Source organism: Aspergillus novofumigatus (genome assembly GCF_002847465.1).
Source record: "Aspergillus novofumigatus IBT 16806 chromosome Unknown P174scaffold_1, whole genome shotgun sequence".
NCBI classification, from domain to species: domain Eukaryota; kingdom Fungi; phylum Ascomycota; class Eurotiomycetes; order Eurotiales; family Aspergillaceae; genus Aspergillus; species Aspergillus novofumigatus.
In genome coordinates this window covers 1,036,211-1,052,903 of record NW_020194274.1, presented here as the reverse complement: position 1 = coordinate 1,052,903, position 16,693 = coordinate 1,036,211, and the positions used below count along the sequence as shown (strand labels likewise).

The window sequence follows — 16,693 nt, the reverse complement described above, 5'->3', positions numbered from 1 at the left end:
AGCGAAAGGTAAGGGAAAAGAAGGGAGGAGAGGAAAAGGAAGAGGAAGAGGAGGAAGAGGTAAGGAGAAAGATGAGAGTTAGATAGGATAGGGTAAAGGTAAGGTGGGAGCCGATGACGATGATGATGATGATGATGATGCTGATAAATAGTCGCTTTTTCTCTCTTGGTATTTGGTTAGTGTTTACCCCGCCACAATGGGAATTTTTTCTTTTTTCTTTTTCTTTTTTCGTTTTGAGTCGGATTGATTCGAGGAAGTGGATCGAAGAGAAACACCACCAGGGATAGTGATTGAAGATAAAGAAGACTTGATAATCAAGAACGAAGTAGGACTCCCAAGACAAGTAAGTTGTGTTTGAGGGAAGACTTGGAAGTTCAAAATGTAAGTGGGAAAGGAGGGAAAGGGCAAAGTTTGGGATGGGGACACTAGGTAATCTTGATATGAAAGTGAATTTATCACAATCTCAATAGTAACGAAGAAGGGACTACCCGTGCTATCACTTTAGTTTCTCTCCAAATATCTGAAAAGATAGTAAGGTAGTTTTAGTTACTCTGTAGCTAACTAGTGGGTAGTTATCTATAAGAACATTATGTGACATAAAGGTGGGGTTGTTGGAGGAACTTGACAGGATCAGCTTATGAAGTCAGTGGATTCTGGGGATTCTGGGAATTGGGAATTGGGCATTTCATTTGGGGATCGGGAACTCATCGTCATCATCGTCATCATGAGTTACTCTTTGAGGTATTATATTGATTGCTCTCTCTTTACTCTGCAGCGTCAAAAAAGAGGCGTCGTATGACGTCGAGGGATCTTCGCCCCCCCGATGTCATGGCTTCACAAATACTACTACTAGAAGTAGTAGCATCGATGAGCATTACTACAGCTAGATACTTCTGGAGTAATGAGGGCTATCGCCAATAGATGTCTTCTATCCATTATCCATCGATCTATCTATCCGAAGCTTTCTCTCAGAGCCGCCATTTGTTGTTTCAACAGACCAGAAGTTTAAAGAGACATCGACCGTTCGGTTCAAGAGGCTGAAACTCTTGATACACTTCTTGCTTTAGCTTAGTTTGGACCATTCTACCCCTCTAGTAGAGAAGGAGTTGTTATAGTTATTATGGTTGTTATCAAACTTATTCACAGTGGAGTCCTGATCGTCATTAATCGTCATTGCCACAATGTCTTTTCCCTTCATACCTCTCTCTGGCAAGGTACTACAAAAGTCTGGTTCTATGAAGCACTTTCAAGAAGTGGCCTTGGGTGACAAAGGATCCCATGGATTGCATCCGGTTTCATGGCTTCGGCTACTTCACTTTTCTTTTGCCTTCGGTAATTTGCTTGTTTGCCCCGTTTGGTCCTTGTTTTGGACTGCAACTCTGCAAGGCTGCAACAAGTATTAATTAAAGTCTGGTAGTAGCAGAAAGAGGATAAAACCACACAATCCCGTCATTATGAATGAAACCATCCTTTATTGACATTGATGATATTTTTGCTCATCAAGAGGAGAAATATCCTCTTAAAACTTCAAGATCCTTTGTGGTCTAAGAGAAAGAAGTTCGCAGGTGATTGATATATTGTTGATACCCTGCTTTGTGACACAGGATAGGTTTCAGGCATCAAATTGTGGATATGCGTACTCCGTAGATCGTACCTCTCCTGGTATTATCTATCACCTTTTCAAAGCACTTCAAGTATTGGCATTATTACTGATTCACAGAATAATAAATGAAGAACAGACTTCATGAAAGAAGAAGAGTCCAGACGATGCATATTCATTGCAAGACTGAAAGGAAGACCATTGGTCCAATACTCTATAGACACTACCTTAGTATTCTTAAGTGGAATCCCCTCTTTTTCTCCTCTATCTACCTGGTATTTCTGTAGGTTTCGACAGAAACCCAAATCTTCACACTCGCGCCTAAAACCTCCAAAATTGTATATCTCAGGAGTACATTCGGTGCATCTCACTGGGCCACATTCATGGTCAAACCCACATTCCAGCTCCGCAACGTGGAATGAGTCTATCTATCTACCTTATCCTTGAGCCCGCTCTGTTGCCTTGCATCTGCATCACTCGGCATCTCTTCACGTCTCCCCTCATGTCTGTCGCCCTTGCCTGACACTTGCTGATTCCTTGTCGCGCCAAAGTAAATGCACAGTCATCGTATCTTATTTTTATCCGAATCTTATTATTCGCTGGCCCCTGATTTCTGACCTTGATTGCTTGGTGTGTTGCGTTTGGGATCATCGGCTGTTGTTGGCGACACCTGCTGGCCAACATTGCTTGGACCGTTACGCCTGCGTGTCTGATCCCTTGCAGCCTCTTCGTTTCGTGGCGCATCCGGCCATTTTTCTCTTCGCTTTCTCTGAGCATTATTGCTTTGTTCGCTTAGCGACAAAAACAAAAAAGAAAGAAAAGCAAATAAAGGGCAAACTAATCAGCCAGTTATCTCCTTCACACCTGTCTGGAACCTGGACGGTTCCACTGATACTGTCCCTTCTCTCGCGCCTCTCTTCGCTATGTGGCCTCCGTTTATCGCCTTACCTGCCACCTCCATCTGAATCATCCAGTGACATGTCCTTGGTAATCATCGCTCACAGTGAAGCTGTCGACCCACGGTGACGATATCGCTTCAGCTCGTCAGTGGCAATTTGCGGTGAATTCGAGGTTCAAGATGCCTGGCGTTGAAACCACTGGTGCCTCTGTGGATTCCCCCGAGTCGGTTCTCGCACGGCCGCTCATCAGATCTTGCAAGTCCCTGCCTCGGAGAGCAGAAGTGTCCTCGGATCCTGATCTCGCGCACTCAGCCTCTTCAAACAATGGCGGCCATACTTCCGGAGCAGTCCCGATCGCAACTGCCCCGGCTCTTCCTTTGACTCCACCCAGTGCGGGCCACGAGGAAGCATCGTCAAATGACGCGTCAGGCATGCACAAGACCGCCTCTTCGCATTCTCTCAACTATATTCATGGTGCGATGACGCCGACCAAACCGTCCCATCCCCCCACTCCGGAGACAACGCCGCCTCGCATAACTTCAACGACATATCGACCAAGTCTCAGTCAGTTTGGGCACACGTCCGCGTCCTCTAGAGCCGAGTCTTTTCAGACCGCCCGCGAGATGATTTCAGATGGCGAAACAGTGACCCCGCGTCGTTCGACCCAGTCATTGCACCATCAGAAAAAGCGCAGATCCTATAAGCAGAAATCATCTCAGGACGAGAGTCCACATGGTTCCAGTGATGCCAGTTTTGGAGATGATAGGTCTCCTCCAGTCCAGTCCGACGAGACGCTGAGGCCCACCAGAGTCGAATCGTACGATGGTTGTGACGATGAACGAGCGCCATCCTGTGATCATCGTCCAAGAATCCGCACACAGAAATCCCCCGAGAGATCTGCCATGGATGGGAACGATGAGGATCTCCCTCCACTACGTGGACGGAAGCTGCGTGACCGGCTCAAAGATGCCCAAATCAGCATGGCAAGTCCTTCCCTTGAACAATTTCGAGAGGAGATAGGGTGGCCCCCGCTGAAGAGGAATTCCGGCGATATTCCGGCGTGTCGACATCCTCGACAATCGAAGCTATGATCATTGACGCCCCGCGACCGGCCAACCGAACACTGCGACATACGGAAAAGAGGCAGTCTCTACGCTCCGCCAGCTCGCCCGTGACCAAGTCGGCACGTACATCGCTTGTTTCCAATCCGGACTCCCAGCACCGCCTTGTCCATAAAGATGCTCGGATCACAGAAAAAGTTCGCAAGAGCATTGCTTCTGAAATCTCTGTTCCAGCCAGTGCCACAGCGGCCGGTCCTCCTCGAAATATTGAGGTCGTCCCTGTAGTCGTGATTCCCGAGCGACATTCTTCTCTTCGTTCTTCTCAATCTGTCAGCAGGAATCCATCCAAGGCTAGTTCCGGGCGATCCAGTCAGCGACCTGAGTCTGCACGGAAGAGTAGACCGCCATCTCTCGACCTTACCCGTCAGAAGAAGCGGACATTTTCCGACTCAATCGCTACAGCTACTCCAGCGTCAGATCCCAGAGGTCGCAACATTGGTCGGCCGGTGATTCCTCCTCGCAGTTCGTCGTTGTCGGCGCCCACAAGTAGAGACAGCTCACGGCGCCCGTCCTTCGCCTCTGAGAGCGTTCAAAACCAGGACATTCTCAAGGATCGTGAGATGGATAAGGCCCCTATTGGACAGCCCGCACAAAAGCTCGACAATCATACCTTGAGTGCCGGTCGCTGGGACGCCACTGATGCTCCGAAGACACAATCCATCTGGATCGGCATCGAAGACATGACTCACCTACGCCCACCTTCCATTCTCTTCACGCCAGCCTCAGTCGCATCATCGTCCCCGGGGTTGATTGAAATCAAGGAGGCGAGGACCGTTACTTTCTTTCCTCACAATAATGAATCTCTCCTACTTGTTGACCAGCCTGTGCGAGCTGCACTCGAACCCCCGGCGTCTCAGCCGGATGATTGTCAACGACGGAGGGATTCACGAACGCCCGAGGACCTCCTGCCCCACGATTCGAGCCATGTCGACTCACCTTTGAGGAACCCCCGCCCGCCACCGAAACCTCCGGTCCCCATCGTCATCCCGCCGACTCCTGAAGATGAGGCCAACCGGCAGCTGAGGGTGGCGGATGGTGGCGCCGAGTTGAATGGGATTAATCCACAGCGGTTTGGCTCACTCCGACGCAGGATGGTTCGCCCTCGGTCAGATTCATTTGACCGTTTTGTCCGATCGCTGTCCGTTACCTCCGCGAAAAACCGCAAAGCTGGCAGAGATATCGACAGTCGGCTTCATCCATTCTGGCACCCACGTCGGTTCTGGAACGACTCGCCTGAGTCGGAAGAACCTCCTCACCAAGCCGCCCATATGGAGTCCGATCAAATCATAAGCAACTCGTTGGGAATGCCCCAGCCACGGGTTGTGTTCGACGGGCCTTCCCTCGCTCGTCGCAGCCCGTTGCAAGGCACGAATCCCCGCCGCCATCCAAAAAGTCTGGTAGGCGCCACCATGTTTAGCCCCGAAGCGCTTCGCTCCCAGACCTCTCTCCATCAGCGTCGCATGCTCTCCTTGTCATGGTGGAGGCTACGCCTTCGACTGGGCCCCGTGCGCAACCTCCGCAGACGCCTGAGGCGTTCGCTTCAGCAGCGCGAAGAAGCAAAGCGCGAGGCACGAAGGGAAAAGCTGAAGCAGAAAATCGGCGAAGCTGTGCTGGTGGGCTCTAGCATGCAGGCTCGCGACCTTCTTCACCGCCCCTGAACGCTATGTTATGAATTGCCATGATTACGATTTCTCAGATAGATTCCTATGGGATGCACTCTTATGATATGAATGATGTCCATGATTTGCTTTGTTTGCATACTTTTTTCCATGCCTTTTATGCTGCTGCAGTGCTTTGACCACTTTTGCATGACATTTAACGACTTACGATATGACGACGAGAACGAGCCAGCATGAGATTGTCTAGGGTTTGCCTGCATTTGCTTTTTGTTCTTTGAGTTCATTGATATAAGCCATATGTGTACTGGATGTACTACTACTATACGATAAACAAAATCAATCCAATCTACGACAGCGTATCATCTCCTCTGCCTCCCAATTCCCCCAATCTCCCTCGCACCGCCATCTGCCCAAACTCCGCCTCGCGCTCCCTCCGCCGCCTTCTCTCCTCCTCTCCTTCCTCCCTCTCAGCACTTGGACCCCTTGATGCATCCCTCCCGCGGCCTTCATCCGCTCCCACACGCCGGGATCAAGGAACGGCTGCGGCGGCTGCGACAGGTTCATCTCGACAGTATGCGCTTTTGATCGGTCCGTAGTTCCTGTGGTTGTAGCTGTAGCAGTAGCTATCGAAGACAACGGAGATTTGATGGTGACGCTGGCGGGATGAACGCTGGGGTTTATCGTTTGGGGCACGGGGCTGGGCTTCGTGAGGGGTCGTTTGGAGGCGATGAGGAGAGAGGAAGCGGGGCGGTGGAATTGGTAGGCGGGTGTCCCTGTCCTTGTTGCTGTTGTTGTTCTGCTTTCGGCGTTGGCGTAATGTTGCGACATTGTCTATCTGTACCTCTATAAATTGTATTCGATCGATCTGTTCGATGGGTTGATTGATACCTGGGCTACGGGGTGATTCAATGGAGGTGAAAGTAGATCAGATGACATAATCAGTCAGGTGTCTATTATCTCATCATTGGTGGATAGTTAGGGATACGATACTGATGAGCAAGCAACCCGCTCATATCCGTGGCAGTCATTAATCGCAGTGAATCAAAAACATGAAAAGTTATGGCATGGCGTAGCATAGCTAGACATAAAAGACATGAAAGCCATAGAAGAACCCAACTCCTTTGCTCCGGACCAAAAATGAGACTGCGTCAACGTGGTATATGTATGATACAACTCGACATGTTCGCTTGAGATAACTGATGAATACGGCGCGGTCAGGGTACTTCAGACGATAGTTTGCGGCTCCATCCCTGACATTGCGGAGTAGGAGTATGGGAGATCGACGAGGCCGTCCAGGACCCAGTTCAAAGGATCAAAGACCTCGTAGTTGGGCTCGAGGAATCCGCTGGGGAGATTGGTCACTCCGCTGGCGGGCGGAGCTCCCAGACTGCCTTGTGCGAGCATGGGAGCAGGCGCGAGACTTGGGTCAGCCGGGAGGCCGGGTGTGGAGGACGAGGTGCGCCCCGCGGGCCCCGCGGTTGACGACGCTGAAGATTCCGCGTTCGAGTCCGGATTTGTCGGGTTCTTAAGGTAAGCTGGAAAAAAACGGGGAGTATTAGTTCGGAGTCCATACTACTGCAAAGACGGTCAAGCATACCTTCGATATTACGGCCTTTGGTCTGTGCGTCTTCTCGCCATCGCCAGACAGAATCAAACAAAAGCGACATGCTCATGCGGCAGCGGACCTTGAGCATCAAGGTATCATCCACCTCGGCACTAGTAGCGGATGGTTTCTGTTGCTGGGTACCGCCCATTCGCCACATTTGGGCCAAGACTTCCGCCAACCGTTCGGGGAGGTCGTTGCTGGACACCGATACACCCCGAATCGCCCAGATGGTTCGGTTGAAAAGACTCTTGGTGTAGTCCATATCTATATGCGCCGCAAAGAAACTCTTGCAGAGCTTGAGAAGCGTGCAGGCTCCAGCAACCATCATCTGGTACACGTAGTAAGGCGTATAGGATAGAACGGGGCCAACATCCGTCTCCAGAGTCATAGCTGCCTCGAGGAACGACGTGGTTGCGACGTAGAGAGACAGAAGACGTTCTCGATAGTCTTTGGCTCTAGGATCGTCAAAGAATGCTGATAGGTGAAGATGGAGATTGGCAGCACGCAGAAAGAGGTCGGTTATCGCTGATCCACATTAGTGATGTTTCACCTGTCGGCACAGGGCTGGGAGCGCTTACCGTCAGTCCTTGACTTTACTTGGTCCTCGAGTTCATCAAAATCCCGCGACAGAAAAGTTATCAGCGTAGATCTCTCTTGGTCACTGCATAGGCCAACGGGGTCGCGCCGGTTGGTGTAGAGCGTCTTCGTGACCTTGTCGCAGAAGATTTCAATATCGAGTCTGCGTCTAATATCCTCGGGCAACTTGAAATTCGGATCCACCGACCCGCTCGCTGATAGTGTCCAGTCGTACAGAGTAGATGGTGGCTGGCCATATCCCGTTGCAACACTAGAGCCCGTCAGCGCCGAGGTCAATGAAAGTAGAAAGATACGAACATACCGCTGTGCGACAACATTACAGATGGCCCACGTCCTCACCTTGTCCCTGAGCTCCTCCTCGATGAGTTCTACCCGGAACTTGCTAAAGTCCTGGGTATGAGACGGTCGGTGCAAGCCAAGTTGCATGGCGACTTGTATCATCATACCGCATAACATAAAGGTAGGATCCGTCGAGGTACTGCTGGTAGGGAACGGCCATGAACAGAGCAGACAAAGCGCCTTCACTACGTGGTAGCTCTGGGGTATATCCGCCAACGTACTCCATACCAGTCGTGTGACTGGACCAGCCAGCGAGTTGAGCAGATGGGTGTCTGTTTGGTACCGCCGAGCGCCAACGCTGATGATAGTCCAGAACAGTAATGGTGATACGCTGTAGTAATCGTCTGGCGAACGTTGTCGGTCAAGGAACGGAAGAAAGGGATGATAGAACATGAAAAACCTGTTCTGGTAAGGACGATGCAAGAAACTCACTGTTGGGGCAAGCGGGACTTACAGGTCAAATAGCTCGGTCATTTTCTCCGGCGCAACCACCACATCTTCAATCCGCTTGAACAGATTCCCATTCCTCATGTAGTTCGAGCCATCAAAGCCGGAGCGCAAGTCAAGTAGAGATGCAACAGCCTCGTGAGAGCCCATGTATTGATCGGATGATATGGCGGAAGGTGTGTGATATACACCCGCAGGGCTGACATGACTTGACTCTTGTTTCGGAGTGACATGTGCGGAGTGAAGAGAAGGCGCATGTTGCTGAGGGGTCATGCCAGCAGGGTTGGCTTGCACGGTGGCAATCTGCTTTCGTAACTCGATAATCTCCCGTTCCATCTCGGCATTCCGACTCCTCTTTCCAACGCGTTTGAAGTTGGACTCGATCTTGCACTCGAGCTTCAAGCGACGGCATCGCGAACAGTCTGTCCATGGGTCTTGAATCACATCGCATCGAAGCTATCGAATCGAATCTCCTGGTCAGCATGGACTCCTTGAGGATTGGACAGCGCCAGCGACGGCAAGCGACAATCTTACCTTTTGTTGTCGACATTCGTTGCACGCTCGCTTCACAGGCTGCCTCTTCTTCTCCTCCCGCTGATCATTGTCCTCGACATCATCGACACTGCCAGGGGAGCTTTCCAGCCCCGCCATGGCGACGGTGCGTTTTTTGACCTGTCCCAAACCATCGGGACCGACAGCGGGAGAAGCAGACGAACGGCCGGTACCTCCCATTACGGGGCCGGCAGCAGCAGAAGCATTATTAGTATTCCGTGCACTGGGCTCCAGAGTGTCCCCTTGCGCACCCCCGCCTCCGATTCCGCTCGACGATCCTCCGATTGACGCCAGGCTGGGAGCGTTGACGATTACTGGACACGCGGCGGCCGATAAAGCTTGGGCGTGGAAAAAATACTTCCCCGGACTGCGCTGTCACGCGCAAAATTTTTTTGACCAGGAAGAAGGATCCCAGCGCCAGGGAATAAATGCAAGGAAAACTAGATATAAACAAACCTATTCCTGAAGAAGATAATTTCAATCACAAAATCCAAGTGCCCAGCCAGTTGACTCTCGTGCGCCTCGACAGACCCCTCAGCAGTGGATGAGTAACAAGCGGGGGAGAGACGAGACGTTGTCCGATCTCGCACCCGCTCACGTGTTTACCTCACGTGATCAGGCCATCTACCACTACCTACAGAGATAGTACTGCGTAGAACAACTGGGTATCTAATCTACCATGGGTCTAGGACGCTCATAACGTCGAATTAATTGTATTGAGCAAGGTGTCTTTGGTATCTTCTGTGGCTATCGGTATAGTTCATGGGAAGCCTATCATAGCCACCATTTGAAGGGTATGTTTAGAGACTCAACTGGCAGTTTAATGGCTGCCTGAAGGCGCTAAGGCATCTAACATAGAGATGCATACATACATCTACATGCATGCTTCAAGCCTATCCAATTGCCATCAAAGCTCTCGGCACCTACTACGTATCTACACTGTCCTTACTAGTCAATGAGATTGAATCGTATGCGGAGACCCCATTTTGTCCGGCTTCTAGAAATCTTCCACGGATCAGTGTCAGACTCCTCACTGGTGCCAATGGTTCAGCGCACGGCTCAGCCCGACTAAGCCTCCGGAGGCTGGTTGATGACCATCCAATAATGATTTCTTGTTTGGACCCTTGATATAGCTCCAGCGTATGATTGAAGTGATCCGAGGGGGCTGTGTCTCGCCAACTCGTTGCCCCAAACACCCCTCGCCCTGCACTGCCATTGCCCGGTACTCTACTTCACTAGGCTGGCCAAGATAACAGGAGTTGTCTGATACCGAGAGCTTCACAGTTGGAGCAGATCGATGTGCCGGTCTGCAGTCCTATGACCGAATCAGGTATTGCATCATCTTTATCGTTTCTGAACTGAGGTTCTTGATGGCTTAGCCTTAGTGACCATGTTATTGACCTGTACCCGAAACCTGATGAAGTACTCCTCCCTGTAACATATAAAGAACTCACTTCACTCCCTGCAAAGATATCTCTTCCCTGGCAAGATTGATGACTCTATTTCGCATGTATTCGCCAGCATGACTATCACTCAAGAGCTCGTCAAAGATAAGGCTGCAGAGGATTCCGACCGACCTTCTACCGATCAGCCCCCGGCTATGACCAGATCGACGAGCAACCATCAACAATCCCGCCGCTGAATCTGTCATACAATGCCGGGGCCCCGTGTCAACAACCGTCACCAGGGACCAGTGCGTCGCTCATCTCAAATTCATCGCGGCACTAGCGGACGTGCGTGATAGTGTGGCCGGGAACGATGGCCTCTTCGGCCTCCATGACCCACCACAGACCGAGTTCCCTGATCGCGTCGATGAGGTTCGGGCTCGCATGAGAGAAAAGAGATGGGCTGTCTATACTGCTAGAGCAGTTGATCGTTACACGAAGTGGTGGGAGACGTGCGTCCCCAGCAACAGGCCATGCGCTCGCCTTAAAGACCTGGAGGATGAGAGCTATGATCACATTACCCAAGGCAACCACCCGCTATCTTGGTCCAAGGATTCGCTGCCCCCTTTAGGTGAGTGATTGATACATAGTTTTTCTCATATACTATGTTTCGTCACATGCAGTGGCGTGGTGTAGTACTAACAGGGGCAGATGTCCTCATGGTATGGCATGCGCATATGCTGAACCCCAGAGCCTTCCTCGAGGACTGCATTCGGTCTGGGAAGATGAGCCACTGGGCAGGCGGCTTCCCCTGGGGAACGATCAATGATTGTATCGATAACCGAACCCTAGAGTATGACGCGGGGGCTCGCGCGAGGGTCCGTTTCAACGGCATGACGCGCTGTGCATGGGACAACCTGCACGACCCCCTGGAGAAGTTAATCGAGTGTCCCGCTTGTGAGAATACAGTATCGGTGCCTTGGACTCGAGGCAGAATCTCCCTCCCGATTCAGACGGCGTTCGACAAGTTCGACGGCTACGCAGACAAGAACTTCAACGTAAAATGCCCAAAGTGCGGCTCGACAATCGACCACGAGCTGCTAAGAGTCCGAAAATTCAGAAGGGATGCCGTGGGTTGGCTGAAAGAGAAGGTACCCATGCCAGGGACACTGTACAATTTGCGTGGAATCCCGGAATCGATCAGAGGGAGTCGAACTCGTCAACACTCGACGTTCCCTAACCGATTTATCGAGACATTGGGCAAGGACCTCCTTGACTACACCGACGCACGGCAAGCACGCTGCATGACTGTCAGCCAGCTGCGCGACGAGCTAGAAAGCAAACTCAAGGATTGGCAAATCATGCGACTGGCAAACAAGGGGAAGCCCCTGGGGGAAGACGGAGTAGCCTTTCGTCGCATGATGTCCCATTACTGGAATAATACCGGACCCTTTGCTCTAGATCTGGTCGGGGCAGTTATCCGACAAGGGACATTTGTCCAGAAGATGGACAACATCGACTGGCTCCACTCGCCCACCGTGATGGCAACCATGGACCGCCTGATACGCAAATACCATGTGTTCTTCCACATCATGGCGTCAAATCCGCGACGCATGGCCGTCCCCACCCTCGACGTGGACCTCGCCTGGCACACGCACCAGCTTGCCCCCCAGCGGTACTTCGAGTACTCCGTCTACCACACAAACCTGCATACCAGGATAGCCACCTTCATCGATCACGACGACAAAGTCGACGAGAATCGGCTCTCCGATGGCTTCGAATGGACCAGCAAGATATACAGGAAGCTAACCGACGGCGAGATCTACAGCGAGTGCACATGTTGGTACTGCGAGGCCATCCGTGCGCCCGACCTCCGGGGCAGCCCTTTCGTTTCCTCCACTGCGGCCAAAGCCCGCGAAGCCGCTGTCAATCTTCACAACAGACAGGACATCTCGTCTGATCCAGAAAAGAACCCGCACATCTCCGCTCACAATGCAGTCCGAGCCGAGACCAGGGACAAGCTGCTCGGCATCGACCGTCGAAGGGTACAGGCCCTGAAACTCCGTCACAATTACGAGAAGGCGCGCCGACGTGCCGAGAAGAGAAATCGCAAACTCGGCAAAACCGACGATGCGAAGAGACGTTCCTCGTCATCCGCAGCAGACGCCAATATGTACGCCGCTCCCTTGGTCTGGGGTTTCCCTGTGGTTGTGCCCTACTACGGGCCTTACATGTGCGACCCGTGCGTGAACCCTGACGCTTATGCATCGAACCCGACCTGTATGAGCACCATTGCAGGAGACCATGGGAACTGTTGTGCAGGCACATGTGGGGGCGGTGTCGCGGCTGGAGGCTGCTGTGGCCTGGGAGGGTCATGCAGTGGAGGAGGTGGATGTGGTGGTGGTGGAGGAGGGTGTGGAGGGGAGGAGGAGGCGGGGAGGATGCGGAGGCGGTAGCTGAGACTATGCTTATATCCCATGCGCGTCTTTGATTTTGAGATTTCTGATGATATTGACTTCCTAATTGCTTATAATATGCTCGTTCAATGTCTGTGGTGTTGCTCCAATTGTCTACAGCCAAATTCATAAAACTGAGTGAGTTGCCAAACTGCAGGATAGCATTTCGTAACGAAAGTCGAGACTCGGTCTCATGGGTATCCAAATATCGAGCGTGAAATCAGAATTCTGAAGCGCTGTCCCAAGAAGCATGCATGTATGTGTGTATATCGAGTCGAATATATCCAGAAAACAGTCCCAAACAGTGGTATGGATACTTCAATAAATGCTTCAAGCAGACAGAATATGAAAGATGAAAAACGGAAACCAAGTCTAGGCTACATCAAAACACATCTAGATCGCCTTTTGCTCCTTTCGTAGATCGTTTGTTCGTTCCACTCCTCTATACGTCTTCGCCACAGCTCATTCGCTGATGTGGACGACAGTGTAGGATCTGTGGATACTCGGCGATTAAGAGGTTGGATTCCTGTTGATGGCAACCGGATGTCATGAGATTGTGAGCGTCGAGTTGCCGATCTATGCACACCATGTGGTCGGCTGCTATTTTGCACGGTTGCCGGATCAATGATTTCAGAACCTGAAACCTGCAGGTTGGGAGATGAGACGGAAAATGGATAATGATTTATTCCCTGGGGTATGGCAAGAGCTGCAGATGCATCGAATTGCCAGTCGTGATGTAAAAAGGGCTGGTCGATCACAGGTTGCGCTTGCAAGGGGGCCGGCGCAGGACTTATTGGAAGGGGTGAATGGGTTGGAGGGTGAGTACCATCTACTTCTGCTGATGGCTCCTCGACATTGGTAGGTGAACGCGGACGTGCCTCTGGGAATTCAGTTTGACCTGAACGGCTGGCAGAACGGCCTCTCCTCCGAAAAATGTCGTCTGGTCGTAGACTTTGATGACGGGTTTCGGAATCCCTCCTTCTCCGGGCCCATAGGGAGCCGGCAACGGTGTTCAGCCTCTGCGGGGGAGTTGCAGAAATTCCTCCCTGGGACACGTTGTCCCAGCGAGTAGTTTGCGGTCTCCGGACTGAAGTAGGCGCGACACCAACTCTCAAAGACGGTTCAGTTCTCGTGGGAAGAAGAGTCCTCCTAAGATACTCCGGAAGTGGAGCGTCAGGCTCACTAGAGTAAGGAGGGGGTGGGGGGACCCAGTTATCGGCATCACTTTCGTGAGGGATTTGAAACGCCTCGGGCACCTGCGGTATTTGCCTCTCATTCTGTATTCGGCTCCATCGATCACGGTACAAAGGGTTGTATCGCCCACGACTCGATGATGCAGCCGTAGCAGCACGACGCAATGTGTCTTGAGAGCGTGGTTGCGTGTTGCCGTAGGGAGAATCGGGTATTGGAGGCGTTTCGTTATCATTTGAGGAGCTGGAGAAGAAGGAACTATGCCTCCGAGGACTGAAGGACAATATATGGTGATTTTCACGATTTATGGATGTGCGAGTCTCTCGAGCAGCAGCTCTTACTTGTTGAGACGCAGCATCACTGCGATGCAGGAGGGTCCGCCTCCTTTCCAACTCTACTTCGGTGTCCAAACTCGAATTCGGCTCGCTCAGTAGTTTTGGTTCTGCTTCCCCGATCTCAATACTAACCTCGGTGGATTGTCCGTTGGTTGTAGACCGCTCAAAGTCCAAGAGGAGGACTCTTCCACCGTCAACTGGGACATCTTCATCGCCGATCGTAGGCGGGCTGACGCCACCAGGAGCCACTGCCACCAACCGACGTTGTCCGACCATAGAGTGTGCGTACCGAACCCAGCGGGCTGCGGTCATTCCGGGCATGTCGCTCATCTTGTGTCCGCTGACTATTGTTTTGGGCTTGTCGATCGTCCACTCCAACCGGAGTGCATTATTATGCGGCAGACTGCCCAAATTTCTCATCGAAGGGGCTTGAGGGGCATTAGGTGTGGCTTGCGTTTCTCCAGTCGAACTAGCAATATCAAGTCGACTTGGTACTCCATACACCCAAAGGCCGGAATCCTGGAATCCCAACGCAACGAGCTCGCCTTGGCCGTCAGCGGAGGGAAGCATTGTCGGTAATGCCTCCTGTAATGTGTTGGCCGAGATGGGTCCCACAAAATACGTTGTTCCGGAGTTTGCATTGGCGACCCCAAACGCTCTGAAAGCTCGGATCCGGCGGTCATACCCCAGAATCCAGCTGCCCTCGCCCTCTGCATGAAGTGGCAGTAAGCACGCGTGGCTGTAACCAGATATCAGGTCCGGGAAGAGGATCTGGGTCGTCCACATCCGAACTTGGACCTCTCTCGGGGATGATTCGGTGTCTGGGTCAGTGTAGAAGGGCACTGTTATAGTGACCAGGCTGCTACTGGCGCTCTCAGCAGAAGAGCCAATTAGCATGACGCCGTCAGAAGAGAACGAGATTGCGTCGACCCCATCGCAGCGGACGGCTCTGCGTTCAGTGGTGAGAGCTCCCTCTCTGATAGCGTACATTTCGATTTTGTCACCGTAGGCGACTGCCAGGACGCCTCCGCTGGGGGAAAGCGCCAAAGCTCGGGGCACTTCTGTCAACTTAAGATCTTGGATCAATGAAGCTTCTTCGTTTGTTAGACTATAGATATTGATTTGGTGATCAGAAGAAACAACTGCAAGGAGGGAACCATCATCGAGAATGGTGGCGTTGAGCGGTCGTCTCCATATTTTGAGCTCATGCTTTACGGCAGCGGAATCAGAAGTTACGTCGAGGACAACAATCCTTGAAGAACTGATGCAGAGGATCATCTGAGCATTGGGCGAGAAAGCAAAACGAAAAGCCTCGCCCTGCGGAAAAGCGGTTGAAGAGCTCATGGACGTTGAGATGAGTTTGATCAGAGTTTGACGTGGTCTGAGAAAGACCTCGAACGCGTTTCGCCTGATCTCTGATAAGAATCGGCGTTTGAGACATGTCAAGTTCTCCGGGTTAGCTGCACTGGAGATAGACTCTCGCATCATGGAGAATGATGGACATCGAGACAAGTGATGGGCATACAGTGCGGCACAGTCCGAGATGCGCCTCCATTTTCGATTGAGCAAGGCAAGACTCGCGAAAGTGTTAGCATCAACAAGGTATAGAATCCTATGTGGACCATTAGCGCAATCTTCTCATCCTGTCACAGAGTATATGTATGGAGGACAACGACAACATCGAGAAGGCATTGCGAGCTGAACTTCAGGCGACTTACTGCTCAATCACACTGCGAGGTAAAAGACCGAAAGGCGCCGAGTTCTGTTCACGAGCCTCCTTTTCGGATCTCATGCACGGCTGACACTCTTCCTGTACGAGACAGGAACCCTCTACCCGCTCGACGCTCGGCATGAGAACATCCTGGTCCATGATAGTGGCATGGAGACATCTACGTCTGGTAGAATAAGACCATGTCTGTAGCCAGATCAATTTAATTCAGCTCCAGACAATTATGAGGATCTGCTTTTCCCCAAGGAGCGAGTAGACTAGTGGTATAGCAGAAAATCCAGAGTGACATTTGACGTGTTTTAGGGGAAGATGCAAGGATAAAGGCGCCAGTGCGGGCACCAAGCAGTGCTTGTGGCTGTGTTTGCACGCCAACGGTGATCTATTACTTAGCTACCTCGAGTGCGTCTGGCAGGTGTTTCAGAAGCGCGCAGAGTCAGAAGGATTAGGGATAAGACATCGTATGTGATGATGTTATACTCCACCAGGTGGATAGCTGTCATTTGAAAATGGCAGAAAGATGAAGACGATGAAGATCGGACCCTGGCGATCGAACTCCCCAGCTCGATACTCTGTCTGTCTAGTCTGGGTATCACTTTCGTGTCTCCGCGAACAAGTAACAACAACTGGATAAAAATAGCAGAGGCACGTGGTTGGGCTCACTGCTGAGTCAGCATCCCGATAAGAAAGGGAAAAAAGGCAAAAAAAAGAGGAGAAAAAAGAGCCGACAAGAAAAGAAAAGCGCAAAAGCAAAACAGACGACAGGAGAGAACTGAAACTCAACCAAAAGAGGAGAAAAAACTAGTCAGAGTCGATCAAT

At 51.5% G+C, this 16,693-nt stretch overlaps 6 protein-coding genes across 6 annotated transcripts; 3 read left to right on the top strand and 3 right to left on the bottom strand.

Annotated features, from left to right (window-relative positions):
- Positions 1-1,159: 1,159 nt before the first annotated feature.
- P174DRAFT_436660 (uncharacterized protein) lies at positions 1,160-1,689 on the top strand. The gene has a single exon (XM_024826096.1). The coding sequence runs from the start codon at positions 1,182-1,184 to the stop codon at positions 1,401-1,403; it is 222 nt and encodes a 73-aa protein (XP_024686864.1). The 5' UTR covers positions 1,160-1,181; the 3' UTR covers positions 1,404-1,689.
- Positions 1,690-2,678: 989 nt separating this feature from the next.
- On the top strand, positions 2,679-5,278 carry P174DRAFT_416018 (uncharacterized protein; the record flags this gene model as incomplete). Its single annotated transcript, XM_024824461.1, has 2 exons — positions 2,679-3,486; positions 3,537-5,278. 2 exons carry the CDS (start codon positions 2,679-2,681, stop codon positions 5,276-5,278), a joined length of 2,550 nt encoding a protein of 849 aa, XP_024686863.1.
- A 148-nt stretch (positions 5,279-5,426) lies between these two features.
- On the bottom strand, positions 5,427-6,119 carry P174DRAFT_10673 (uncharacterized protein). Its single transcript, XM_024820995.1, has one exon. It carries the CDS (start codon positions 6,065-6,067, stop codon positions 5,576-5,578), a length of 492 nt encoding a protein of 163 aa, XP_024686862.1. The 5' UTR covers positions 6,068-6,119; the 3' UTR covers positions 5,427-5,575.
- A 47-nt stretch (positions 6,120-6,166) lies between these two features.
- Positions 6,167-9,311, bottom strand: P174DRAFT_436656 (putative C6 transcription factor (Leu3)). The gene is made up of 6 exons (XM_024826095.1): positions 8,763-9,311; positions 8,236-8,684; positions 7,744-8,181; positions 7,424-7,692; positions 6,837-7,370; positions 6,167-6,774 (listed from the first exon to the last, which is right to left on the bottom strand). The coding sequence occupies exons 1-6, from the start codon at positions 8,958-8,960 to the stop codon at positions 6,464-6,466; spliced, it is 2,199 nt and encodes a 732-aa protein (XP_024686861.1). The 5' UTR covers positions 8,961-9,311; the 3' UTR covers positions 6,167-6,463.
- Positions 9,312-10,302: 991 nt separating this feature from the next.
- On the top strand, positions 10,303-12,656 carry P174DRAFT_456009 (uncharacterized protein; the record flags this gene model as incomplete). Its single annotated transcript, XM_024829386.1, is given in 6 exon segments — positions 10,303-10,323; positions 10,389-10,447; positions 10,468-10,796; positions 10,877-12,411; positions 12,488-12,578; positions 12,598-12,656. The coding sequence occupies 6 exon segments, from the start codon at positions 10,303-10,305 to the stop codon at positions 12,654-12,656; spliced, it is 2,094 nt and encodes a 697-aa protein (XP_024686860.1).
- Positions 12,657-12,998: 342 nt separating this feature from the next.
- On the bottom strand, positions 12,999-16,017 carry P174DRAFT_416014 (F-box domain protein; the record flags this gene model as incomplete). Its single annotated transcript, XM_024824460.1, has 2 exons — positions 12,999-15,759; positions 15,866-16,017. The coding sequence occupies 2 exons, from the start codon at positions 16,015-16,017 to the stop codon at positions 12,999-13,001; spliced, it is 2,913 nt and encodes a 970-aa protein (XP_024686859.1).
- Between the last annotated feature and the right edge of the window lie 676 nt (positions 16,018-16,693).